The sequence below is a fragment of the Gymnoscopelus braueri genome (assembly GCF_963280865.1).
Source record: "Gymnoscopelus braueri genome assembly, chromosome: 3".
Taxonomy (NCBI): domain Eukaryota; kingdom Metazoa; phylum Chordata; class Actinopteri; order Myctophiformes; family Myctophidae; genus Gymnoscopelus; species Gymnoscopelus braueri.
In genome coordinates, this window is record NC_137612.1 from 34,444,606 (window position 1) to 34,471,277 (window position 26,672).

At 43.4% G+C, this 26,672-nt stretch overlaps 1 protein-coding gene across 4 annotated transcripts in view; it reads left to right on the forward strand.

Annotated features, from left to right (window-relative positions):
- The first annotated feature begins 2,074 nt into the window (after window positions 1–2,074).
- The window catches only part of iffo2b (intermediate filament family orphan 2b), a 35,123-nt gene continuing 10,525 nt past the window's right edge, over window positions 2,075–26,672 (forward strand). For all 4 annotated transcript variants that reach the window (XM_080423267.1, XM_080423269.1, XM_080423268.1 and 1 more), the window contains exons 1-3: window positions 2,075–3,159; window positions 22,473–22,533; window positions 25,639–25,734. In XM_080423267.1, coding sequence (XP_080279393.1) covers window positions 2,639–3,159; window positions 22,473–22,533; window positions 25,639–25,734 — 678 coding nt within the window. In that variant the 5' untranslated portion in view covers window positions 2,075–2,638. The remainder of the gene's footprint in view (window positions 3,160–22,472; window positions 22,534–25,638; window positions 25,735–26,672) is intronic.

The window sequence follows — 26,672 nt, forward strand, 5'->3', positions numbered from 1 at the left end:
AAACAGGGATATTTATTTGGATCACAAGTTTCATAATAGGCCCATTGTTACTATGTTACAAAATACATTTGTCACTCTCAGGCTACTAATTATACTGTTTGCATGAATGTGGGTCATGAGTGTCTCACAGCTACCAGGGCCTCACTTTGAGATATATGTGGGACATTTTGAACTCTCGTCATAAGTCTGGATAAGAATGTCACCCTGTTTAAAACCCAAGCATATGGTCTCCATGTCTCACTTTAACAGTGGTATGTAGAATGAGAAAGTGAAGCTAAAGCTCAATTTCAGAGCAACAATGAGTGTTCTCAACGAGCCAATATGGCGATTATTTGTTATTTGCTTTGGTGCGTGCACAGTTTGGTGATAGAGATGAATGGCTTGAAACCCACAGATACACACACTTACAAATGGGTCCCTTAATGTTGCCACAAGTCAAGACAAGCCTTTAGGCCACTACTTAGTGGCCTAAAGGCTTGTCTTGTGGCAATAACTGTTAGTTATTTTGTGCACCACTCAATGCTCATAATGGCGTGAGAGTGTTGAGCAACTTGAGCTGGGTTCTAGGCTAGACAGACGAAAGAAAGGGAAGCTCTTGGGTTAATAAGGTCCTGGCACTTTATGTTATTCAGTTCGCAGATATACTGTAGGCTACTAAATATAGTCCCTCAGCTTGGACTTGCCGACCAAGTCGGTGTTCCACGAGAGGGGGAAACATGATGGCTATACATACTCAGGTGCGTCAGGGTTAAGTAGTGATGCACCACATGTCCTGGTTCTCTGTATTACTAGCAGTCATATTGACTCCTCTGCCATAATGGATTCTCTCTTGACTGGTGAAGGAAGATTTGAGACGCCTGTTGTTGCACTGTCTCCTTGCCGATTGTTTTATCGTCCACCAATTCGGATTGTCTAACTCTGACGTGGGCACTTGGAGCCTGGTTGGAGCCAGGAAGGTAGGGGCCAACACTTTATCACGCCCAGGTCAAGCAACATCTTACCAAGAGTCAGATGCTCCTAATGGTGTGATGCACCGCTCGACACAGGCACTCGCTCAGCTAGCGCCTCGATCGGGCGTGCCTCATGGGCTTGCCTTGTTTTAAATGTTTTTACTGGCACATCAACCTATTACGACTTTGGAGTGAGAACATCACATTTGTCTACATTCCATTGTCTGTTGTGTGACGTGGGACTACCGGGGACATTGAAATTGTGACGTGACATGGAAGCCTGTCACGTCCATCTCCATTGTAGCAGGGTAGCTTGACACCTCCTCCAGCTGTCATGCTGCAGTCAAGACTTGATGGCAAGGGACTAGTTGTCATGATGACTTTTCAGTCATAGAGCACATGAGGCAGGTGCTCCCTGTAGTTGCCCCCTAACACTCATGGGCACCCAACACAATCCCCATGGTGACTTACAATACACACTAAACAGCAATAACTTAATAATCTTTCCTCAGCCAGTCAAACAGCAGGCGATGCTACATTATTTTTAGTGACAGAGTAGTGGGGGAGGGGCTGGGTTATGCTGTACAAGTATATTCACTGTACAAGTGTATTAAGTGTATTCAGTTTTCAAAGGGTATTCACTTCTACAGCAAGTTTCATGTAATTCTGCCCATTAGATTTTGAGATAACTAAAATAAAATAATTCTGGCCTAAAGGCAGCACTAGAGGGTCACCAAGTGTAAGTGTTAGGGCAGTAGCATGAAGGTTACATGAAGATACAGAGCAAATTCCATGGAAATCCACCCAGTAGTCTTAGAGATATGTTGGTTTGGGATTGTTGGACAGTCTGACCAACCAAGTGACCGACTGACCAACATTTCTATTGTTGTTGGAGCTAAAAATGGCAGTCTTATAATTAAGTTAGTCTTAAGTTATGCTATCCAGAGACAGTGGCGTGTGTGTGTGCGTGTGCATGCGTGCGTGCGTGCGAGAGAGAGAGAGAGAGAGAGAGAGAGAGAGAGAGAGAGAGAGAGAGAGAGAGAGAGAGAGAATGTGGGAGGGGTTGGCGTAGGGCAGGCTATAGTGCCTAGTTTAGCACTTGCAACATGATCCAGCGACGCCACGAAGAGGCTGGGCTCTGCGGTCCTGGATCCTGCCTTCACATCGGGCTACTGGAGAGACCGCACACATAGCACACTACCAGGGCTTGGAGGAGACAGGAGCCTATGCGGTAGAGAGTCTATGCGGGCGCACAGTAGCCTCAACTCCACAGCATCAGCAGCAGCACCTGGCAGGAGGATGAGCATTGCTGGTGCTTATTGCGGTCTGCATGCGTCAAATCTTTAACGCGATAAGATGATTACCGGCTACCTGGATATGCCTCTGACACTATTGCCTTTATTTACGCGTCAACAACACTGACACACAGGGATCTATATGTTATTATTCCGAGGAGGTGAATGAATGAACAGGGGACCGTGATGTTTGTCTCACCTTCAGTTACTCTGTCAGTTTCAATCCCAGCATCTGCATCATAAGGAGAAACTCGCTGCATGGGGGAGTAGTGGGGTTTTGGAAGAATGCAGAGATAAAACATAAAGAGAGACAGAAGGGTTTGGTTGTAACGTTTTTTTGACCAGCCAAGCACAGGACTGCAGTGGGATTATCCGTTATTATTGTTGACCAACATGAACTCGAGGTTTTTCGCTGACCACCCGCCTGCAGGTATGATCGCCACTATGCCCGGTCACATAGACGGTTCACGTTACTCCAGCTCCGCCGGCTCCTCGGGCGCGGTGAGCGGCAGCGCGCTGCGGAACGACCTGGGCTCCAACATCCATGTGCTGAAGACCCTCAACCTAAGGTTCCGCTGCTTCCTGGCCAAAGTCCACGAGCTGGAGAGAAGAAACAAGTTACTGGAGAGTCAGCTGCAGCAGGCTCTGGACCATCAGCGGTACCAGGCCGTGTACACCCGAGAAGTTGCCACCCAGACAGACTCTCATGCAGGATCTCGACTGCCGGGCACCATTTGGAGTTTCACGCACGTCAGGAGACACGGGGAGCGGTACGAGACCCTCCAGGGCCCCGGGGTGTCCTGGACCTATCCGGACGGAGTCGGGGTCCAGATAGACACCATCACTCCGGAGTTGAGAGCTCTGTACAATGTGCTGGCTAAAGTCAAGCGAGAGAGAGACGAGTATCGGAGAAGGTAAGTTAAATGCCTATAACTCTTATAGTTATAAGTTATATGCGTTGTTGTAGTAGGCCTATCTATTATTGCAGACATATTCTTCTTGAAACAGCTGGCAATGCTATTATTCGGGCCTTATAGCCTAGGCCCTGATACACGTCATTGCCAAGATTTACCAAGGCTTGACTCATTGCAGATGGTAGCCTATAGTATACTGCAGTGGTTCTCAAACTTTTTCGCGTCAAGGACCCTCAAATTGACACATATTAGCCCACGGACCCCCATTTGAAAAGATATGCCAGGGACTCAACCATTTTAATTTCATGGGGGTCCCAATCTACCCTGTAGTATCATCATCAGTGTTTATTTAACTCTGAGAGTGTACACATCCATTTGTACACTCTCAGAGTTACAGACACTAAGGGTCAATTTGGTTCCTAGCTATTAATTTAGCTGGGGACCCCTGGAACTCCCCCAAGGACCCCTGGGGGTCCCCGGACCCCACTTTGAGAACCACTGGCCTACTGCATTCTACTGTAGGCCAGACTATGAGAGCACATTTCAGCCAGGATAGCCCGCTTCTCCAATCATTGTAATGACATGTTAAATACAGACACATGCTATTCAATTCTTCACACATTGCTTGAGAATTTTGAGTTACTTGGTTGTATTTCATATAGGCCCCTATGTATGCATGTCCCCTGCCAAGCTGTAATTTCTAACTCATCAGTGTGACTTTTTCATTTTGTCTTGTGGATCCATATGTTATGTTACTGTACACGGCAGAGAAATGACAGCCATCAAAGTGATTGTGTTTACTTGCAATAGGCTACTATTTCGCATTGTAGGATCTTTCACAGTCCTGAGAGATCTTCAGTGAGGGGTGGGACTGGGAGGCAGTGTGTGTGTGTGTGTGTGTGTGTGTGTGTGTGTGTGTGTGTGTGTGTGTGTGTGTGTGTGTGTGTGTGTGTGTGTGTGTGTGTGTGTGTGTGTGTGTGTGCAAATGTGAGTGTGTGCAATGTTTTTTTAGTTCACAATTGGCCCACACACATAGCCCCTAGATAACCCCCCCCCCAACACACACACACACACACACACACACACACACACACACACACACACACACACACACACACACACACACACCACACACACCACACACACCACACACACACACACACACACACACACACACACACACACACACACACACTCACACACCTTTCATGGGACAGTTGTTATCAGTCTGTGTACAATCCATTATTCCTCATATTCATGTGATTATTAATTACCGAATGGGCCCGCCGCAGCGTCCCCAGCCAACCCACGTCACTGCTGGCCGGCTTGGCTGGCTACTGCAGGGAACCGTTCCAGGCTACCGGCTGCCTCTGTTTTCTCATGAGTCAAGCGGGGAGGCATTCAAACAGGGCCATGCCTGTCTGTGACGGGAGGCTCGCTTCCATGTGGGCCGTCTGACTCAGTGACACAGAATGTCTGTGGTTTCAGGATCCCCCGGCCCCTACCGGCCCCCTTCCCGGGTAGCTTGTCCACTGGGTAGCAATATCCTGTCCAGTCATCGTTCTGAAATTCCGAGATAGCCTTTTTTGTCCATTTCTGATTTAGAAAAGGAACAGCAGTGACTGGGACAATGGCCAAATTTCTTCAGCTGCCGCAGCTAAAGTGGGGTGATCTGGAGTCTGGGCCTCCTTGTGTTTCATTGAGTAAATAAGAGATTCCTGGAGCATTTGAGTCAATGACATAGCCATCTGTCTGTCTCAGTCCATAAAATGTATAAAATGACTGAGAAGCACACATTCCTTATTCATTTTCCTAAATTATCCATGTATTTTCGTAAAAGCTGTCCGATTTTTTTGGCTGTTGATAAAACCCAAAACAATATATTTTTCTATAGTGTATCATATACATTTATATATCTATAATGTATCATATTCTAGCCAGCGTTATAGTGTTTCAGTTGCTAATACAGAAGTCACTGAGCCTCAGTATAGTACTCTATACATTTCTCTTCAGTGGTGCACAACATACAGTAGTTACTTATAACACTCTTCACACACTGTCTTGACCTAGAGAAAATCCAGACATGACTGGACACATTTTACTGTCTATTTAATAAGTGATGATCACCCCCCCCCCCCTTTCCTTCTCTCGTGTGAGCCAACTAGGCTAATGACATCACTGCTTGTGTTACTGCCCTGCCCTCTCTCCCACTCCCCGTTATACTCGTTTTAATGACGGGCACACATCAGCATTCATGTCTTGTTCTTCCATGCCTTTTCTGTTCCACGGGCATTGCTCTGTCTCATGTCTCCCATCCATTCCTCCGTCCTTTGCTTCCACTCCTCCCCTCGTCATACAGAATGCTTTGTAAGGCATCCTCTGTCCCGACGGAGGGCCTCCAGCGCTTCCACCCCACTGTGGAGATTTATTAAACCTTTACGACTGTGGACACACCGGGAGATGGATGGCCAAGCCTTCCCGTTTCTAATTTGGCCACTTGTGTTCATTCTGCGATGTACTCACTGTTTACTTTCTGTCTTTTTCATTTTACAATGTACTCTTGTTTTTGTGGACGAATATCCTGTTTTTGGAGCCAAAGGGCAGAATAGTACAGACGCAGTGAAAACATACTGTAGAGTGAAGTAATGCTGAGGGGTGTGTACAGTCAGTCAGTTCTGAAAGGTGTGGCATTTTTGATCACGCCATCGATCCTTTAGAGAGACATTTTATGATATGATTACATCAGCTGTAGAAGTCATTGCCGGATTCTTGTTGCCTTATTTCATATGATTCTTGGATGTGACCTCATATTTTTGTTGGGTAATAGACCAAAAACAATAACTCCCAGTCCACTAAAAATATTGGTTCAGTCATTTTGTTTCCCATTCAGATGATAATTGTTGGTGGTTCAGGTTTATATCTAGATGTTATTCAGCCTAACATGTAACAATTGTGCTTATGAATTGAAAAGCTAAAATTATTATTATAATTTTTATTTATAAGAAAATAGTATTCCTAAAGGAAATGCTCCATTTCACAACAATCTTTTATTAAGAAATAGTATTGATCTTTCATAGTCACAGAGTATAATTCTAGATCTGGGAAAGCTCTGAAATAGTTTTGATCCGTGAATCTTCTTAATCCTTTCAACCCACTGCATAATACTCTCATTACACTAAGTACTCATGCAGATTTCCATCTCTTACTAACTTAATATAAACACAACACACAAAACACACACTGATAGACAAAAAGATGGACACGCACACGCACACGCGCGCACACGCACGCGCACACACACACACGCACACGCGCACACGCACACGCACACGCACACGCACACGCACACGCACACGCACACGCACACGCACACACACGCACACGCACACACACACACACACACACTCTTTGGTGCGCACATATTTGCTGACAGGTGAATGGCTTGAGAAATAGCTGCCCCCCAGCACACACACGTGCTCACGCACGCACACGAAGGCCACTGTCCCTTAATAGCTTTAATAACTCTCAGAGACAGGTTGTACAGTATATGAACATACACTCTCCGCACTGGGTGGCTACATCTCTTTCATACAGACAAATGACAGTACGCAGGCACATGTTCTGGTCCATAGTGTTTTTTTTTGTTAGATTTATCCCAGAGTTCTTGCAGGGTGATAAGTATTATTGTGGGTTCAGTGAGTTCTCTTAGGCTTCACTCAGTCATTGCTGCCAGCTTGTATCATGTGATAAACAGCTGGCTGACATTGATGACCATATTTGACTGCTGACAACGTCTCATTCACTCCACAGCTTTCCTTCACTATATAAGGGTAGAAACTATGTTTATATGTTCATGGCCTTATACCAGATAACACCTGTTTAATGCAAACAAGACACATGACCAATTTGTTCATAATTTGCATATTTGTTTTCATACACAGACAGACTATAGAGGTGTTCAGATGTTTTTTTTTTTACATTTTTATTTTACCTTTATTTAAACAGGGAAAACTCATTGAGACCAAGGTCTCATTTGCGATGGTGTCCTGTCCTGCTTACAAGAAAATGACATCATCATAGTAATAAAAACAATCATAAAAACCTAATCATAATTAAAAACAATCATGATATAATAATAATAACAACCTAAAATAATCGTACATCAATACAACTGATAACGATAATCCAACATTATTTAAAACATACACAGGCCTCGACTTCTAATTCCTATGTTTGAATTTGCCCAATGGGATTAAGGTATCCAATTTGAAAGTCTCTTGAGACTCATTCCATGCTCTAGGAGCACAATAACTAGAAGCAGTTTGTCCTAGCTCAGTGTTGACTCGAGGGACCTCAAGAACACACCGATCCTGACTCTGAGACCTTGGGCCATATTTTTGCCCGTGCCTTACCCATTATCCCTAAACTTCTTTGCCATTTTTTAACTATTTTAAAAAACATTTCAAGTAGTTCAACTAGCCGATCTACATCGATTGTAGATTGGCTATTTGAAAAATAGTAAAAACTGTAAAAAATGGCGAAGAAGTTTAGGGATGATGGGTAAGGCACCGGCGAAAATAGGGCCCAAAGTCTACTGTAATGCCATGTAAACAGAGGTGTCAGGTAACTAGGTAGCGTATTTAAGATTGCTTTCCGAATATACAGGAGCCATTGCTGTGTTCTACCTGTGCACTGCACTGTTGGGAAGATTATTGCATAGACAGAAAGTTACGGCCAGGGAGAGACAGAGTTGATCTGTAATAATATGATGTCACTTAACAACTATGAGAGTAAGAAAGGAAACTATTTTATCGTATGTAATTTTACCACTCATTGATATTAATGACTAATTACAAGAGTGGAGACACATGCAGTCTCTTTTTGTAGTTGTTGTAGTTGTAGTTGTCATGTACAATTACATAAGGCATTTAGCTGATGCTTTTATCGAGAGGAATTTGGCAGAGACATCTTTAGCTAGCTGGCTACTGTATTATGAAGATGATTACTGTACAATAATGTACATGAACTGAAAGAAAGGGACAGAGGGAGAGAGATGTAATATTTAACACCTTTTCTATGCGCAAAGCTTACTGCAGCATTTTAGACAAAATACTACAGCAGACAAGGACACATCAGCTACTGTACTGTATGAGGCTTCTATACAGTAGCTGATAGTAATAGTATATACTATAAGCTATAATGCCCCTATTGGGATTTGAGCCCTGTCGCCGCTCCATTCACTCCTAATCGTTTGACTGTTCCTCTTGGGATCTGCGCTCAACCACAGCCCTGCTGATATCCATGTGGGAGACAGAGGAGACATATAAGGAACCAGAACAATTCAAGCCAGGGCCCCGCGGGCATGTTCCTCCTGCATGAATAATTGAAGTCCAGCTGAATTTAGCTGCATCCTGACCAGTGTGTGGATCAATGCAATGAGACTCCGGAGGAGAGACTTTGATCACTCACCTCCTGACGCTTAAGAGAAGAAAGGCAACATCAAGGCTCCGCCACTTTCAACTCTCACTAGTTTGAAAGGAGACTTTTAGGCATGTTTGAAATAATAAAGAGCAAATTTGGTACAAAGTGGGGTGGAAGAATTAAACTCGGGTGACCCAAAATTCTAAGTGAGTATTATGTTTCCATTTTCCAATATCACATTTACCTAATAAATGCGACATCCTGCGCTGATGAGTGTGATCAGTTTCTCTGTCTGTCTGTCTGTCTGTCTGTCTGTCTGTCTGTCTGTCTGTCTGTCTGTCTGTCTGTCTGTCTGTCTGTCTGTCTGTCTGTCTGTCTGTCTGTCTGTCTGTCTGTCTGTCTGTCTGTCTGTCTGTCTGTCTGTCTTTCTGGTTTGTCTCTCTGTGGCACTTACATGCCCTCTTGTAATCCAGGCCTTCTGTTCAGGTGAAGGATTTTCTCTAAGCTGTAACCTAGCACCAGTTTCTAGCCCCCGGCCAGATCTGCACGTCCTGGCAGCCAGCGGCAGAGCCCCTAAGTGCTGGGTGCCATGCTGCTGAGACGTAGGTAGACTGAGTCAAGTTCACTCACTAAAGGCCTTTGTGCTCCAGATTACGTTCTTCCACCTCCTCTCTCTCTCTCTCTCTCTCTCTCTCTCTCTCTCTCTCTCTCTCTCTCTCTCTCTCTCTCTCATTCATTCTGTCCCTGTCTCACACCCTTTCCCCCACAGTATATATTTGTTTGTTTTCCTTTAAATAGATTGCAGTCCATTTTCCGTCATTGGAGGTCACTACAGTGGCAGTGCAGGTGTTCACATTGTGGTGTAAACACAGTGCCATGTTACAATACAGGCTTTTGAACGAAGATTCAAGTAGTTTTTGTTCTTGCTCTACGCAAGAGTGCCTGAAGTTTGTCTACTTATATGTGATGATCTTGAACCCTTTGTCTTTAAGAGCACCTGTGTTTTCCTTGAGTCTTTTGCAATAAAGCTTAGTTATCGTGCACACAACTACGTCTTCTGTGGATGTCAGTATCCTTACAAACCTGGAGTGGAAGTGATAAGGAAAGGAACCTAATTTTACACTCATTAGGGCTGACTTTGAAAAGACAATTAAAGTCTTCAATTATAATGGCAGAGAGCAATAGCAGAAAAAAAGAAAAGAGGCAAAGGAAGTGTGGCCTCTCTCTCCCTGTATTGATCCAGTCATATGGAGAATGTGGGTGATCCCATGGTGGAATAATGTTTCCTGCATCGTGTCTGTATTTTCTCCATGATTGCACCATGTTTTCTGAAAGCTGCAGTCGTGCTGCTGTAGCAGAATATTCTCAGGCATCGATGCAGCCCAGTGCAGTGGCATTCTGCCACATAGACAAGTGCCAGAGTGCACCTGTCCTTTTTTATGTGCTGCATAGGGGTACAGACAGCAGCAAAAACTAAAAAAATGGCAGCCTGGTGCTCGATTTGTTTTGGAAAGGGCTAGACTTGGTAAGTCATAGGTGAGCTATGCCCTGAAGCGAGGTAGAACAGAAGAGTTACTGTTTGTTTTTTATCAAGCAAAACCTACTGTTAAGACCATAATGATATAATTAAGACTAATCCTTATTTAGTCTTCTTAATTATGTCAAATGGAACACCTATCTTGTCTACCCAGACCGGTTTTCAAAGCTAGGCTAGTCATACATGTGCCGACGCAGCATTGTGACTTTATAACCTCTGTATTTCAAAAGCTTATTATCCTGGAGGAAAGTGTGTTAGGTTGAGAGTTAACAATGTGTGTAACTAATCCCTTCCCACGACAGCCGCGATCACTCATGCAGACATGCACACGTTTTCATGCAATTAGACACACACACACACACACACACACACACACGCACACACACGCACACACACACACACGCACACACGCACCCACGCACACGCACACACACACACACACACACACACACACACACACACACACACACACACACACACACACACACACACACACACACACACGGTCAGCACGTCATGGTCTACATCTGCCAGTGTTAGGGAGGTGAATAGGTCAGGAATCTTTCCACTGAGAGGGGTCTTAAATCTATCTCTGTTCTTTTATTTATTTATTTATATACACTGATGACATGTGTAATACAAAGACACAGTATCAATTTGTTCATAATTTGCTTACATTCTGTTCATACTTCAGTTGTATGAGTCCCCTCAGAATAGGCGTGGGGCGATATGGAAAATGTACGTCAATATAATCCTGGCCAAAATAATTGCGATCAAGAATTTAAAGTGTAGATATATTTGCCAAGCTACGTTGCATCCTATGCAATGTCACTATTGCACATGTGTATAGTGCGATGCTTAAACTATATATTGTGTAGCCCTGAAATGAATAGCTTGTTTGTTTTCAGATCACACAGGCAGAGGTACAGCAAGGGCAGCAGAATGAATGCAATTTCTTCTTTAATATGAAAGACACATTGTGTGAATCTGTTTTTTAAATAGAATAAAGTCCAACTGGTATTGTGGCATAGAGTCAAACTGTACTACTTTGAAGTGAACCCACTTTTGTGGCTTCAAACCTGAACAGAACTGTTGACACTTTTCTGTCATCAAACAGTACTGCTGGCCTTGTGGACGAGAGAGAGAGACATGCCAATCCTTGGTACTTTTGAAGATAAAGTGCAAAACATTTCAACATGTTCACTGGTTTTAGTTGTCCTCGTAAAGGTGTGACATGTGACCACTGGTACTAAACAGTCTCTCTGAAGGAATACTAGTTGCTGTCATCATGAGGATATTCACCATGATTACATTATATTGAGAGTTTTTATTAATAATAAAATATCAAATCTATCCTCGCATCCCTACTTCAGAAATAGTATGAGAGAGAGAGAGCATTAAACGTCTGTGGCATTGTTTTCACTAATGGCTAATTCTTACTTTGTTATACAACTGTGGAGGGTGAGCGACATGTTTCCACGACAAACTATGAATTACCCGTAAGTCTGTTGAAAAAGTTGGCCACCATGTAGATTAGAAAAAGTTGGCCACCATGTAGATTATTCATCCTAGGCTTTTCACACTTGCATCACTGTATTGCTCATTGCTTGTTTTGTTTCATTTCTGCAGCCTCTTTGATCATCTTTACATAGGATGCCAAAAATAGTGGAGGTACATTTATGTAATCATCATGATGTCACTGCTAGCATTGTTGTTTACCTTGCATTTCATAATCAGACCAGAACCTTATTTTACAGCAAGAAATTAATAATTTAAAAGACTGCTGTGCCTTTACTAACAAAAGACTTGACTTCAGGGAATGAAACTGTCGAGATTACTGGACAAGATTTCTTTACACAGGTGTGTGTGCTTAGATGACAATAGGGATGTACCATGAGATTGAGCCCAGAGCGATCATGCTTTCCCCTTAGTTTGAATGCACACACACACACACACACACACACACACACACACACACACACACACACACACACACACACACACACACACACACACACACACACACACACACACACACACACACACACACACACACACACACACACACACACACACACACACACACACACACCCTGTGACGGTCATTGACTCTGAACAGGTAAACCCCCACAACCATGACACAGAAACCATCACACAAGAATTCAAAGTACACAAAGATTAATCCAGAAAACAGGCAAGGTTCAGAACCAAGAGATCAATCAGCAAAGACAAACTTAACTGGCAGGGAATCAGAGTACAAGGAATCAGGCAGGAGTTAAGACAGAAAGGTTCAGGAGTCAGGTAGTAAATCGTAGCAAAAGACAATGGCTGTGTTCAAAATCAGTCTGTCACTACTCCCTATGTAGGGAGTTCCACTGTACACGCAGTATAGTGAACCAAACGGAAGAATAGAAAAAACAGGGAAAGCCAGGTGAAGGGAATGAGGTGATAGCATGACATGTGGGAGTGGCAGGATCTGAAATGCCAGGAGAGGTAATGACCATGAAAACAAATGAGTAGAAAGGAAGGATTGATGACACACCCTAACGGCTAAGTCTCATGTCAAAAGGGAACATCTGCCATAATAAGGCACACACTGCATCCCCACCCTAACGAGGCCTGTACATGCAGCATGTTTTCTGCAGCATTACCACAATGTAGACATACCTGTATTCTTGTATTCAAAGTACTGGCATCAAAATATGCTTAAAAATGCTTATTAATGTCCCATTTCACAAATGTTTTCTAAATTTGTCAAACCTTTTAGAAAAAAACTAATCAATGCGTCGCATTGCAACGCATCGACTATTTTTAAACAGCCGAAGTATAAAACAGGACTTAAGTTGTTATTGTATGTTTTGTAATAATAATCTAAATCTGCAAAGTTACTAGTATCTAAAGCTGTTAAATAATTGCAAATGGAGTGAAAAGCACAATATTTGCCTCTTAGATGTTGTGGAGTAGAAGTATAAAAAAATACTCAAGTAAAGTAAAAGTACCTAACAATTGTCCTTGTATTTCAGTTACTTTCCACCACTGGTTTTCTGGTGCACATGAAATGCATTTAGGTGTTAACTAATATCTTATTAATCCCCACCATTTGTGAGCTAACACGAGATTATTACCCATGACAACTGAATGACTGTTCTCCTGAATAGTGTTTTCTTCTTTTTAGTTTAATGAGCTCATTCTATGTTGAATCAATAACCAGCGGCCAGGGCTATTATAACAGTGCTATAATGTGAACTGCAGGAAATGATAGCAGCACAGGGGAAACATAACAACAGCATGGTGTTAGTACAGTATGCAGTATGCTGTATAGGATGTGGGGTGGGGTCGTTTTGCAGGGTGGGATTGGAGCTGCAGACCCCAGGGAAAACTTAGCTTTTTCCTCCTCCTTCTGTTTCAGCCGGTATACGCAGACAATAGATCAATGCATATGTCTGTGTTAATGTCAGGGTTCTTTTGTTTTTGTTTATTGTGTGTGAAAATGAACTCCTCATTAACCACTCGATACTAGCTGAAAACACAACGTGTCACAATTTGATGCGTTGTGAGCTCGAAGATTGGCTATTTTTGCTAAAGAGACTGGGTGTAGAGGGGAAAAAAGAGCGCACCAAGAACAGAACCAACCCCCGGTCAAGTTTAATAAGTATAGAGGGTTTATTTCTGGCTTTCCCGGACAAGCATTATTTCATAATCAGATACAATTTATTTGTTTCACGGTTGTCTTGTCGACTGATAATGTTATAAAGAGTTACTAGAAAGTCAAAGCAATGGTTTGTGTACTGTAAGTTGAGAATTCTTCTTGACCTTCGTGAAATCTCACTTTTCAGGTGTGATTGTGTAATTGTGAGATCATGTCTGTACGGCTGAAAAACTCCAGACACTCTGCTGTCAGAATCATGCCAACAACAAGTCGGAAAAAACAAATCATTAGGTTCAGGATGTTGCCAACATTGTAACATGTGCCAACTTCACATGTCCCTGCAGGCTGTGTAGAAATGGCTACAGTTACAACAATTAGATGAGTTGACCTGAAACCAATTATCTGTTATTTCGGGATGTTCTTTTGATCACACTTACATGGGCACACCTTTAGCTTTGTCTTGCACATGAGGAGGGGTCTATCAGAGGCCAACTCGACGGTACAGTACAGAGGAAGGAGGACGATTAGATCATATGTTTGCTACAGCGCGCACACGCACACACACACGCACACGCGCACACGCACACGCACACGCACATGCACATGCACGCACACGCACACGCACACACACACACACACACACACACACACACACACACACACACACACACACACACACAGCCCTATTGTGGGTATTGTAAGGCAGTGTGTTCAGGCAATGTGGTCATGGTGTTGAGGCCAGGTCAGGGCATAGGATTAGATTTATTGTCACGTTGGCTCCAACCTATCCGGCACTCTGTCAACATATGGGAGATGCTACCAGCCCTTATACAAAACCCTTTTTTAAAGATGGAGACTTAGTTTGATCAATACAATGCAGGCAAAAAAGATCACCTGCATTCAAAAGGTGACTGGAGCATGAATAGTGTCCAATGTGGGTTTCAGTTTCATCATGTGTTCGTACACATGGTTCTGTCTGAACCTGTGTCCCTATGTTTCTTCATTGTTAGCCAGTATGTACTGCAGCATATATGGAGACTAACGTGCTCATTTGTCATGATGACCCTGTAACATGAAATGTGTTTGTTAAGGTTTCTAACCATACTGTTTGCACTTGTAGGAGTGGCATCCTAAATACACAGTAAAGACTAATTGCTGTCGCAAGAACTTTGTGAGTGTATTCATTTTATGTGTGTAGAGAAATCCGTCAAGCACACTGACGTTTTCCAATCACTGTCAAGTTCACCTCCCACTCCTCAAAGTCAAAGTAAATCCATTCAAAACAGTCTCTTCTAAACATGCATCAAAGAACCATAACCCGTCTTTCAAAACCATAACCGCAGCCATAATTTCCCATCACTTATAATGAGCAAGTGGTTCTTAAACATGTCAAAGAAAGAATAGAACACTATGTATGGGAAACATTCATAAGCACAAGCATAGTACAGTACAAGTGTCCTGAACAAATTCAGTTATGCAATGTGAAATGGTTCAACTCCATATGTTTTGTACACACCCATTGATAAACACATCTTGAGTTCCTCTACATTTAGGTCACAGTATACTTACGACCTACACACACCCTACCAGTTGCTTGTCCTTTTCAATGTCATTACGCTTTCATGTGAACGTTTGAAGTTCTAGCTGGTTCAGCTAGCTAGGTCTTTCTGAAGGGTTATATTTAGGGATCTTTCCATTATTGTCTGCACCATGTAGGCTATATGTTTATATGGTACTGTACTAATACAGGGGGCTTTATTACAGTGGAGGAACTTGCATATTAACATGTAAAAATATATGTGATAAATGTAAACACATTTTGGACAGAAGGCTATTGGTTGTATTATAATAATGCACCAGGCTCAAATATTTCATAGTATTATGGATTATTACCTAGTAATGTGAAGTGTTGGATATAGTACAGAAATATTATCAGCAGCAGTTGCCAGTCACACAACACTTACATCTTGATATTGTTAATTGAACTGCACTATAGACATTATACTAGCTATAGCTCAGCAGTTCCATAAATAACTAACACATGTAAGGTTGTTATGTGTCATGATCCAAGAGGCGCTCACAAAATGAAAATATTAGATTGACTTAAAACATGGCTGTAATGAAATCATTGGAAGGGAGATGAATAGGTTGTTGTTAGTCAGTGCAACATTTTCTTTCTGACACTAGACAGCAGCAGTTGAAGGATTTCTCCCTCGCTGTATGGTTTAAAATCACTGTTGCTCCCTGAGGCCCAAAGAGATGGCGGGCCGAGGGAAAAGGTCTTTGGTCACTTAAGCGTGACCAGCGTTCCTTCCAGCAGGACTTGTGGTGTCTGTGTCCTGTCTGGGAGAGGAGGTCTATATTTAAGACTAGTGCCTGCGCGGCAGTGCGCGTGGAGCGGTATAAGATAGGGGTCACCACTGGAAACCAGACGAATCTGCCAGTTATTAGTCTGGCCATGCCAGGCTAGGTCACCACCAGGCAGTGAGCCATGACCCCCTCCAGGCACTTACTGTATATGTACAGTTTACAGGGATCAAGTGAGCCAGGAATTCATCTCTGTGTGGATCTGTTGCAGGTCTGTGTCACGTGGCACGCTTTCAACGAACATGAGAAGGCCGGCAGAAAAGGCTGATGGAGGACAAGTGTGTGTATATTGTTAGCTGTCGGGCAGAAACATTGTAGCTTCATATTTCATCTTTTAATATTTTTTACCGTTTTTTATAGTTAGTATTTTATGCTAGAGGTTCTCTGTACACATCTCACATCTAGAGTTCATGCCGTGTCTTTCCTGACAATTTGCAAGTCGCTACGCAACCCTCATATGTAGAGTTCGGGCCGCTACGCGGTCCTCACACCTATGTCGCACTGCCGTTCCGACTGATACGCCCATATATGGAGATATCTGTATCTGTCAGTCCTTGTCCCTTTTATGCTTATATATGGAGATCTCTGTATCTGTCATTCCTTGTCCCTTTTATGCCCATATGGAGATCCCTGATGTCATCAGTATATGCCCATATATGGGAATGCCCCCTTTTGTGCCCATGCATGGAGCTGACTGATTTGTTTGATGCCATAACGACACATTGAGGTTAGACACCACACTCCATATTTGGGCGTAGCTGCATTGGGAACTCCTTATATGGTTATGGCTGAGTCATGGTGACATAGGTCGGCCGGCCGGCCAGCCCTCCCTTAAGCCAATTTTAATATAGGATAGTATGACAGTGTTGCACAAAAGTAGAAAAAAATGCTTTTCTACAAGCTCTCAATGCGATTCTTAACAAGAGCTTGTGACTAAATAATACATAATCCATTGGAAAAGTAACTGTTTTGGACGTCTTCGTAATTCCACCTGACGGCCACGATATGTTACGCTGGGGGTGAAGATGGGATGAGCGGGCTGGAAGATGAAGTAGGGAAGCAGAAGACAGGTGGACGGAGGAGAGCTGGGGTGGGGGTGGGGATCAGGGCAAATCAAATAAGGTCTGACCTTGAAGTATTGTCTATTCAGCATGAGTTAGACCCTATAGCAGTCAGCCAGCAGCCTCATGGGTCATGCCCCCCCACCCCCCTTTCCAGTTCTCTGTGCACCTGTATGCTGGATCCATTTTGCTGCTCATTAGCACTCCACACATGTCTGACTCTGTGGACCTTATAGATCACACGTTTCCGGCCTTGTGACATCCAATCAATGTTCAGCCTGAGATATAGCCTACTTCTTCTTTTGGATCACCATTCATTCTTCCCGTATTTCCCACCTTAACCTCCGTGTCATGGACATTTCTTACCACAACACCCTTCCCATCCCAGCATACCCTAATTTGTTGGTACAGTCTGCAAGGTGAATTACAAAGTCGAAAGCCTCTTTCATGCCATATAAATGCATGTAGGGTATAGAGAATGCGTTCATGGAGAAGACAGGCAACATAATATATATATAGATACATATACTGTATAGGGTTCCATGGGAGATATCTCTGTTGTGATTTATATGGGCTGTCGGTGGGCTCATTTCACGCAGTAAAATCCCCGATCCTTACGGATCCATTTGGCTCCATTTGTACACTCTTCGGAGTTCAATTAACACCAAGGATTTTACTGTGCATGCAGTATGGCTGCAAGGGCTTGTCCCGCATGTAGCCTGATATATTGATTAGACCTAGATCTGTCAGGCATGGAACATTAACAGTCCCTGATTCTCTTTTAATGACCACTGCAATTCATTATGATGCTGATGTTGAAATCATTGTTTTTTTGGCTTGTATTGAAGGAATCAAAATGTACTGTCAAAGTCCTGAGCAATTCCAATTCCAGCGACCACCGCCCATTTCTAGCGCATGAGAATTGACTTTATGGGTAAGATGAAGAAGGGTGTGGTCTGTTCTCCCCGTCAAGGGGTGAATAAAATTCCATGGAAAAGATGTTTATTATCAGTAATGAGCAACTAGACGGAGCATACGTTTTGCGTAAGATGGTTGGTGTGCAAATGGAACTCCTATTCCCCAGGCCCAGACATACCACACAGAGCAGGGAGTGTTTGTTGGCAAGGGCTGCTGGAATGCTATTGTTGTGCCGACCAAAAATGTATGAGAAAAAGTCAGCTTGACATGAGATGCTTCATATTTTTCTGCTTCAGTATCTCAGTGCAGCATCAGCTTATTTAATTTTGTAACTCAGTCAGTAATTATACTGAAATAACCTTCCCACACTGTACATCCATGGTAAAGTACCATTGCTTGAACACGGTTAATAGACTCTACTATGATTTGAAAAGTACCTTTGTTTGTTTATGTGTTGTGCTCTCAGTGATTTTGAAGGGGTAGATGTCAGTATTTAATATGTGATCAAATCTGATACCCACAGTGTTTAACAGAGTGGAAATCAGATTTTGAAACAACATTCTTCATTAACTGAAAGGGGAAAAAAGGCATTTTGATGATTAAGTCATGAGGTACCATTAGGGCTGGATAGCAAAAGAAGAGTCTGGTGGCACACAGATGTCTGTGGGATGACACAGTCAGGCTCCGAGCCTCCTGCTGCCTTTGTCCTTGGAAGGAGACTCGGATTCTGTTCCTTTGACTGACTCAAACCAAAGGTATACAGCAAAACCTTTAGGAGAGGAGCCGTGGCTTGGCAAAGGCCAGATTAGAATACCTTCCCTGTGCTGTAGTATCATTATTTAGACTATGTGCACTGTGTTACTGTTTCCCGTCTGTGTGTAGCAGATATCAGAATCAGAATTGTAACTGCTTCCATCAACAATGCTTTTATTTCTGATACTCCACTACCATGAAGACTGGGGTTCGATTCCTCGTCCACAGTGTCTCTGACTTCGCTGAGCGCTCCAACCAACACAATTGGCCATGTTGGGGCGGGTGTGTGAAGCAGGCAAGGGAGGCCAGTCTCTGTTGCTGCAATCAGGGTTTCTTCCTCCTCGGGGGTTCGACGGCATGAGGGGACTTTCAGTTAGGATGGAGCCAAACGCCCGAAGCATGCTTTATTCTAGTAATAATGATAATAAAAATAATACACTTTTTTACCAGCCAAGATGCCGTCAAGATTTATATTTACCGGCCAATTGAAATTCTAGTCGGCCAACAACGAAAACCCAGGCTTCTGTAACGACTACCACGGGTTGGTCCTTGCACCTGTTCAGCAGGGAGTGGAATTAGGAGGAATTATGGTGTTCCTCCACGTGCGTTATGTCCTTCCAGTGTAACTCCTCACTATCAGGTGAAAAGATCAGGTGCCTGCCCACCACCGCGGAGGTTGTGGGTTTGAATCCACAGTGGTGCAACCGGCTTTGTCGATCGTCTATACGAACACAATTGGCCCGTGTTCGGAGGTAAGCCGGGCGTGGAGGGTGATATTTGTCACTGCACGTTCTCCTACGGGCTGGGGCGGCACCTGTCAGCAGGGAGTGTTGGGTGAACGCAAATGTCAGACTCAGTAGTAGGCCCTGACCTGGAAATGGACTTGACACTGGTGTAATGTCCGTTTCAATGGCTGAATGTGAAATGTTTATCAGAAGAGGCGTGGTTGTCTGCACCATCCCCAAGACCAATGAGTAGGGGTTGGCAGTGACAGGGACTACACTGTACATAAGGGGGGAATGGGCATAATGACTCAATTGGGAGACAAAATGTAAAATAAGAATAAATAAGTTTATTCATAGACATTTTGTTGATAGTAATAGGTACAGTAGTCAAGATCTTTCTGTTGATATAGTAATGTTGCACCCCCCCCACCCCCTTTCTCCATTAGCTTGAAAGGAAGTGGCCTTTAGTATCATAGATGCAGAATGCAGGCAGATGCTGTGAGTGACCCACTGGTTTCTGTCTGCAGAGGATGTGATGCAGTTGTGAACTCTGCTGACCTTAGAGAGTCCTGCAGCAGGCAGGCAGGCAGGGCAGGCAGTGTTTGTGGTCGCAGCAAAGCAGCACTGGCAGCATTTTTAGAACAAGGCTTCAATCACTGCGTGAAGCTTGCCCAGCCTGCCAAGGAATACTTCTCCCTAATTAGACAGTATACATTCAGTGGCTTCTGAATAGGAACAAAAGCACAGTTTTTGTGGCTGAGGCGGACCTCTAGTGACGCACGTTGTTTACCCCACGTTATGTTAGTGTGATGCTGGGTAGTACCAACATGTTTTCTGTCCCCGTATCTGTCTCCATGGTGAGGTCGATGGGAAAAGTGTCCCGGCGTTAAGTGCTGGTCGACATCAGATGTCACCCCTCAGCAGGTGCACGCACGCACGCACGCACGCACGCACGCACGCACGCACGCACGCACGCACGCACGCACGCACGCACACACACACACACACACACACACACACACACACACACACACACACACACACACACACACACACACACACACACACACACACACACACACACACACACACACACACACACACACACACACACACACACACACACACACACACACACACACACACACACACACACACACACACACACACACACACACACACACACACACACACACACACACACATCTCTTGCTCTGCCACTGTTTAGATACAGCCAGCCATGTGTCTCACAGTCATGCAGATGCCATAACGATGTGGATTACATCATGTTATTGAATGAATCCATTCTTAAATCCAAGATCTCTTTTGGGAGTCATCCATGACTGAGTGTACCTACCAGTTTCACCACCTTTGTTGGTAGCCTGCTGCTCTTTGAACCATCGAAGGTCACTATCTGTTCCACTCTGTGTTTTGGTTGTTTTGCACTAGAAGTAGTCTAATAAGGGTTTTTCAAGGCCAATTACAGCCAGCCATGAGTCTCAGTGCAGCTCACAGTCATGCAGATGCCTTAACGATGTGGATTACCTCATGTTATTGAATGAATCCATTCTTAACTCCGAAATCTCTTTTGGGAGTCATCCATGACTGAGTATGCCTACGGTTTCATTTCCCAGGGAACAGGCAGGTCTCTATTATAGGCACCGTCCCAAGCTGACAAATGCTGTCTCTATTAGTGGTCATTATTACGCAGTGCCTTGTGTGATAGATACCTCTAGGGAAGCAGTGGTATAACCTGTCAGCAGAGAAAGAAAGCTTTGTTCCAGGTAAATAAAGGCTGTTAATTTTCATCCAAACATAATGTGGTAGGATCTGTTCACTGGAAATTGTACGTCTTTTATTAGCAACCTCCTAAACCACAATAAACATGTGCATTCAGAGAATAACTGATTTGCCCAGGCTTTTAGAATACATGTTAAAACTGTACTAAAAAAAAACTGTACTGACTGTACTGTCTGTAAGATTTTGCTAAATGAATGATTTCCCTGCAGCCAGCCCTTCATGAGAAATGAATGAGGCTGTTATTAACAGAAAGAAAAGCCACAGTAGGGTCTGCTATGCGGCAAAGAGACCCCACCCTCATGGGGGCTATTCAATCTGTGTTAACCCTATCCTTATATCCAGCTAGAACGATCAGTTTCTGCTCAAGACTACCCATGAGCAACCGATCCTCTTTCAAAAGGGGGCTGGAATTCCATTCTTGGACTTTAGACATGACAAGACAAAGGGAGGGGAGACAAAAGATCGTCAATGGGGTGGGAGCTGGGTGGAAGCCCACATTGTCAAGGGCAGTGTGTAATCAGAGCTGAGATTACCGTCCCACAAAGTACCATTACCCTGTCTAGGGGCACCCTAGAGGCCATTCCATGCATTATGTACTGTAGTCATACCAAAGCAGAGTCTGACCAATGCCAGATGTTTGAGTCCGATGCTGATCCCGTTTTTTTTCCTAGCCCACCGATTACTACCAATGTTTTGAGCGATGTTTTGTCAAAAAGTGCAAAATGTTCCAATCAATTTGAATTACAAAGAAATGCAAATTAGGGGAAAAAAATCTCAAATCTACATGCTCAGAATGCACAATGAGCTTGTAGATCTTTATTGCATTCTCTGTCTTTCTATTTTAAATATTTTTATGTTTTTATTATTATTGTTGTTGTTATTACCTATGCTGCTGCATTGTCTGAAGGAAGCCAAACAAAAATAAGTTTTATTCTTATGTACCTGTACACAAGATCTAACAATGAAGCACAACCTTGAACCTTGAACATTTTTATAATGGCCGATATATTGTCCAACCGATATATCAGTCAGGCTCTGTATACATATACCGGTCCTGACCCGTTGTGTCCCCTGTGTTGCAGATGGGAGGAGGAACTGTCCAGACGAGAGCAGTTGGAGTGCAAGGTGGAGACCATGCAGGAGGTAGGCAAACATAAACAACATCAATCATGCTTCCCCCGTTACCGTACTCCAAGCAGTTCACCTCCACCTCCAAGCACACCTATTCACCTTAACAACCCATTCTAGTTTGATGCCTTGCAGAGGGTTACAGACAGTGGTGGAAGAAGTACTCATATTTTTTTACTGAAGTAAAAGTATCAATACCCTATTGTAGAAATAGTCTGTTATGAGTACAAGTTTGGTATTCAAAATGTACTTGAGTAAAAGTACAAAAGTATTGGCAAAAGTAAAAGTACTCATTATGGAGAAGGTTCCATTTCACAAGTTTTCAAATGTATAAAATTCCTTTGAAAATAGCTGATTTACAAGCTCACAACGCGTCGCAAATCGATGTGTTGTGACCTTGTAGATCGGCTATTTCCAAATGGCCAAAGTATATAGGTCTGAAGTGGTTTTGTAATAATAATCAAAATCTACAAAGTAACTAGTATCTAAAGTTTTCAAATAATTGTATTGGAGTAAAAGTACAATATTTGCCTTTGAGATGTAGTGGAGTAGAAGTAAATATCTAAAATACCTCAAAATTGTGCTTAAGGACTGTTCTCGAGTAAATGTACTGAGTTACTTTCCACCACTGGTTACAGACCAGACACAAGGTCAGCTGCCTGATTTATACTTAGCTGCGCACAGGTGTCGCACACTAAAAATAGCCAATGGACAAGCTAGCAACCTGTTGCAGCACGTACCCATGTGTTCGTGCGTGTACATATGGCTATTTTCGGTGCTCAACACCTGTGCACAAGTAAGTATAAATCACCCTAGGAAAGAGCATGTGGTGTGTGTGTGTTTGTATGCTGTAGTGTACATATACTGTATGATGTACAGTATATGTACAGTATATATACAGATTACCACCCAGAAAGAAAGTTTGCCTGAGGTTATCCAACTGACAGCAACAATGAATACCTTATATATCGACAAAGACAACAAAAATATATAGAACAACACTTTAAGTTAACCACTTAAACCCTGTATACTTCACTGACCGGTGTCCCCCAGGGCTCTATACTTGGTCCTCTCCATTTCCCCCTCTACACCAAATCTCTTTGTCGGAAATAGCCGATCTGCTATTTTTTGCCGAATGCTTGCCTGTTTTTGCTGAATGTTTGCCCAGAATAGGGATTCTAGGGTTCATGTGGTTATTAGATTAACATGGCAGAGTGGGGTGGAGTTGGCTCAGATCACAGACGGTGGTGCTGGCGTGTGACATCTTTGTTGGTACCCTGCTGTTCTTTGATCTATTGAAGGTCACTAGCTGTTCCACTAGCTGTTCCACTCTTGTGTTTTGGTTGTTGCAGAGAGACAGTGTAGTAGTGCCTCAAGAAACTAGGATTCTAAACCAAGAACCTAGTATGAGTCTAAACAATATACTTTCTAAAAAAAAATCATGTACATTGAAACTATAGGATAAACAGGTTAGCATCTGTGTAAATAACATGCTATCTAAATTACATTCTTAACATCGTGGTCAAGAAAACAAACCTAAGTAACAAAAATAAGAACGAGTGACCAAGATATCTCTGTATGGTCGGTAGCCATATCTTGGTCAATCACTAGTATCAATCGAGGCAGAAGTTGGCAGGAAGGGGAGAGTGAAGTGCTAGTATAGGGGGTGAGGTGGAGTCTGAAAAGGTGAATCTTCAAATTACATCGGAAAATTCTACCAAACCACCAAACCAGCTCAGTGGCCTGCCTTGTAGTTAGAGTTTGAGAGGCCGGGGGTTCAATCCACGGTAGAGTCATACCAAAGACTATAAAAAATGGTATACAATGCCTCCCTGCTTGGTACTCAGCATCAAGGGTTGGTCCCTGTGACGCGACCGGCCCTTTCCCACCGGATCGCTCTCATGCGAGAGGCAGTGAGGCAGTTCTGCATGCGTCATAGAAGCGGGGTGATTATAGACGCGGCTCTGAGGCCAAGGGGGCTAAGTTACAGCGATCTGGTGGGAAAGACCCGTTTGCACCTGTGACATACTAACGTCATGTCTAGGGATGAACATCAATCTGCATAACGCAATGGAAACAGGAGATGACCTATGGGCCACATGGCTCTGGAACCATTGGTTCCTAAGGTTACGTACGCAAGTGATGAACCAGGAAAAGACAACACATATGCCATATCACAATATTACAAAATCCACAATCCTAGATGATATCTAGTCTCATATCACGATATCGATATAAGATCCATATATATTGCCCAGCCCAGCCATACTATTTTTACTGTACACACACTGTTTTATTTTTCATGCAGTCTTTTGCTGAGTATGAGTAGTCTGGTGAGCAGACTGTCAAAGCCAGAGAGATTTGTGTCGGATTAGAAAAGCACATTACAGGGAGCCTGTTGGTACCAGATATAAAAAGGTGATCTATCAGAGGCACTCTGCCATAGTATGTTTGTGGACAGCAGACAGTAGTTGAGGTAGATTTATAGGCTATCACAGGGTTAGCGTCACATCTTAAAACAGGCTGCCACACACACACACACACACACACACAAACGCGCGCACGCACGCACGCACGCACGCACGCACGCACGCACGCACGCACGCACGCACGCACGCACACACACACACACACCAAGGAAGTCGGTGCCAGCCTAGCTCCCAACTTACCCTTCTCACTGCTTCCCTGCTCTCGAACAAATCGATCGGTCGGCAGCTTCTGTGTTTATCTTGGTATCTGGGTCAGCAAAACGACAGGGAGAAGGGAGGAGAGCCATCCCAGGAGGGTTTAACCTTTTAGAGCACACTGGCAGATGTTGCTGAGCATGGGAGAACAGGAAATATACAAAGCTAATCATCTCAATGCAACCCAGCCATTTGTCATAAAGAGGTCTGAAGCCAAGTTTTGATTATAATTATTGCAGAAACAAAATAGTGATACCTTTATTGTTGAACTTCCTTTTACACCTTTCTGCCTTATTGTTCAATTCATCTGTATGTTATATTAGTATCAGCTGTCAGTGATCCATTGGTAAATTAAACTATGGACTACGTGCTAATTAAAAACGAAATAGATTTTTGGTGCAAAGGGTTAAATGTCTTTATTGTCACGTCCATGCAGAGTGCCCAGGAGTCATCGGAGATCCAGGACGAGCTGAACGACAAGGTGGACAGACTGAAGGCCGAGCTTGTGGTCTTCAAGAGCCTGATGAGTGACGTACGTATTCACTTCTTCTCTGGGGCAGTGGCTCTCAACCTTTTAATTTTAAGGATCTCCAGTTGGATATAGATAGGGGCCCCAATCTACACTGTAAAATCCTCTTTGTTAATTTAACTCTGAGAGTGTACCAAATGGACCCGTAAGTGTCCACATTTGGTTCCATTTGTACGCTCTCAGAGTAACACAGACGCGTAAGGGTCCATTTGGACTGCTGGTGGACGTGGAGAAATAGTGCTCTGGGGTTATGTCTAATCCCATCTCACACAATCCTTCAACTAAAACCAATTGTGCTTCTGGCAGTACCACCATTATGTTTTAAATATTGCTACACCGCTGCTTCTGCTGCCTATGATTATAACTCTACTTTGAGAGAGGTTGTCATTCATAACAAATCACATCTAGGCACACACACAGACAGCCGGGCCAGATTCACTGCCTTCCTCATTTGGATTCAGGAGAAGAATATTATTATCGTCGCTGTCGGGCAGAACACTTGAATGTTACTTTTCAGGAAGAAAAGCCTGTGTTCCAATGGATCCTATGTAGTTATAATTTAGTCACAAGCTCTTCTTACTTTTCATTGGTTAAATATTTATAAAATCCGCAGACAGGCTTAACCACTTTCAACTTGACGTCCCCGTTTTGGGTGAAAAAATGTTTGAAAATGTTTTTAAAAATTCTGTCCTGAAAATAACTCGATCGATTATTTTCGGCACTTGTGAGTGAAGTATAAAATAGCCATTCATTTGTTTTAAAAACAAGAAAAGATGAAATCTTTACAATACAAGGATTCTGCCCGACAGCGACATTATGCAGCAGAGGCCAGGAAGGCTGTAAGGCAAGCATTCATTGAATAGCTGGCTGCTCAGACGGCAGGGTTCATAAACAAGCAGCGAATCAACAGCACTTCCTGTCCGGTACAGCCCAGTATTGTT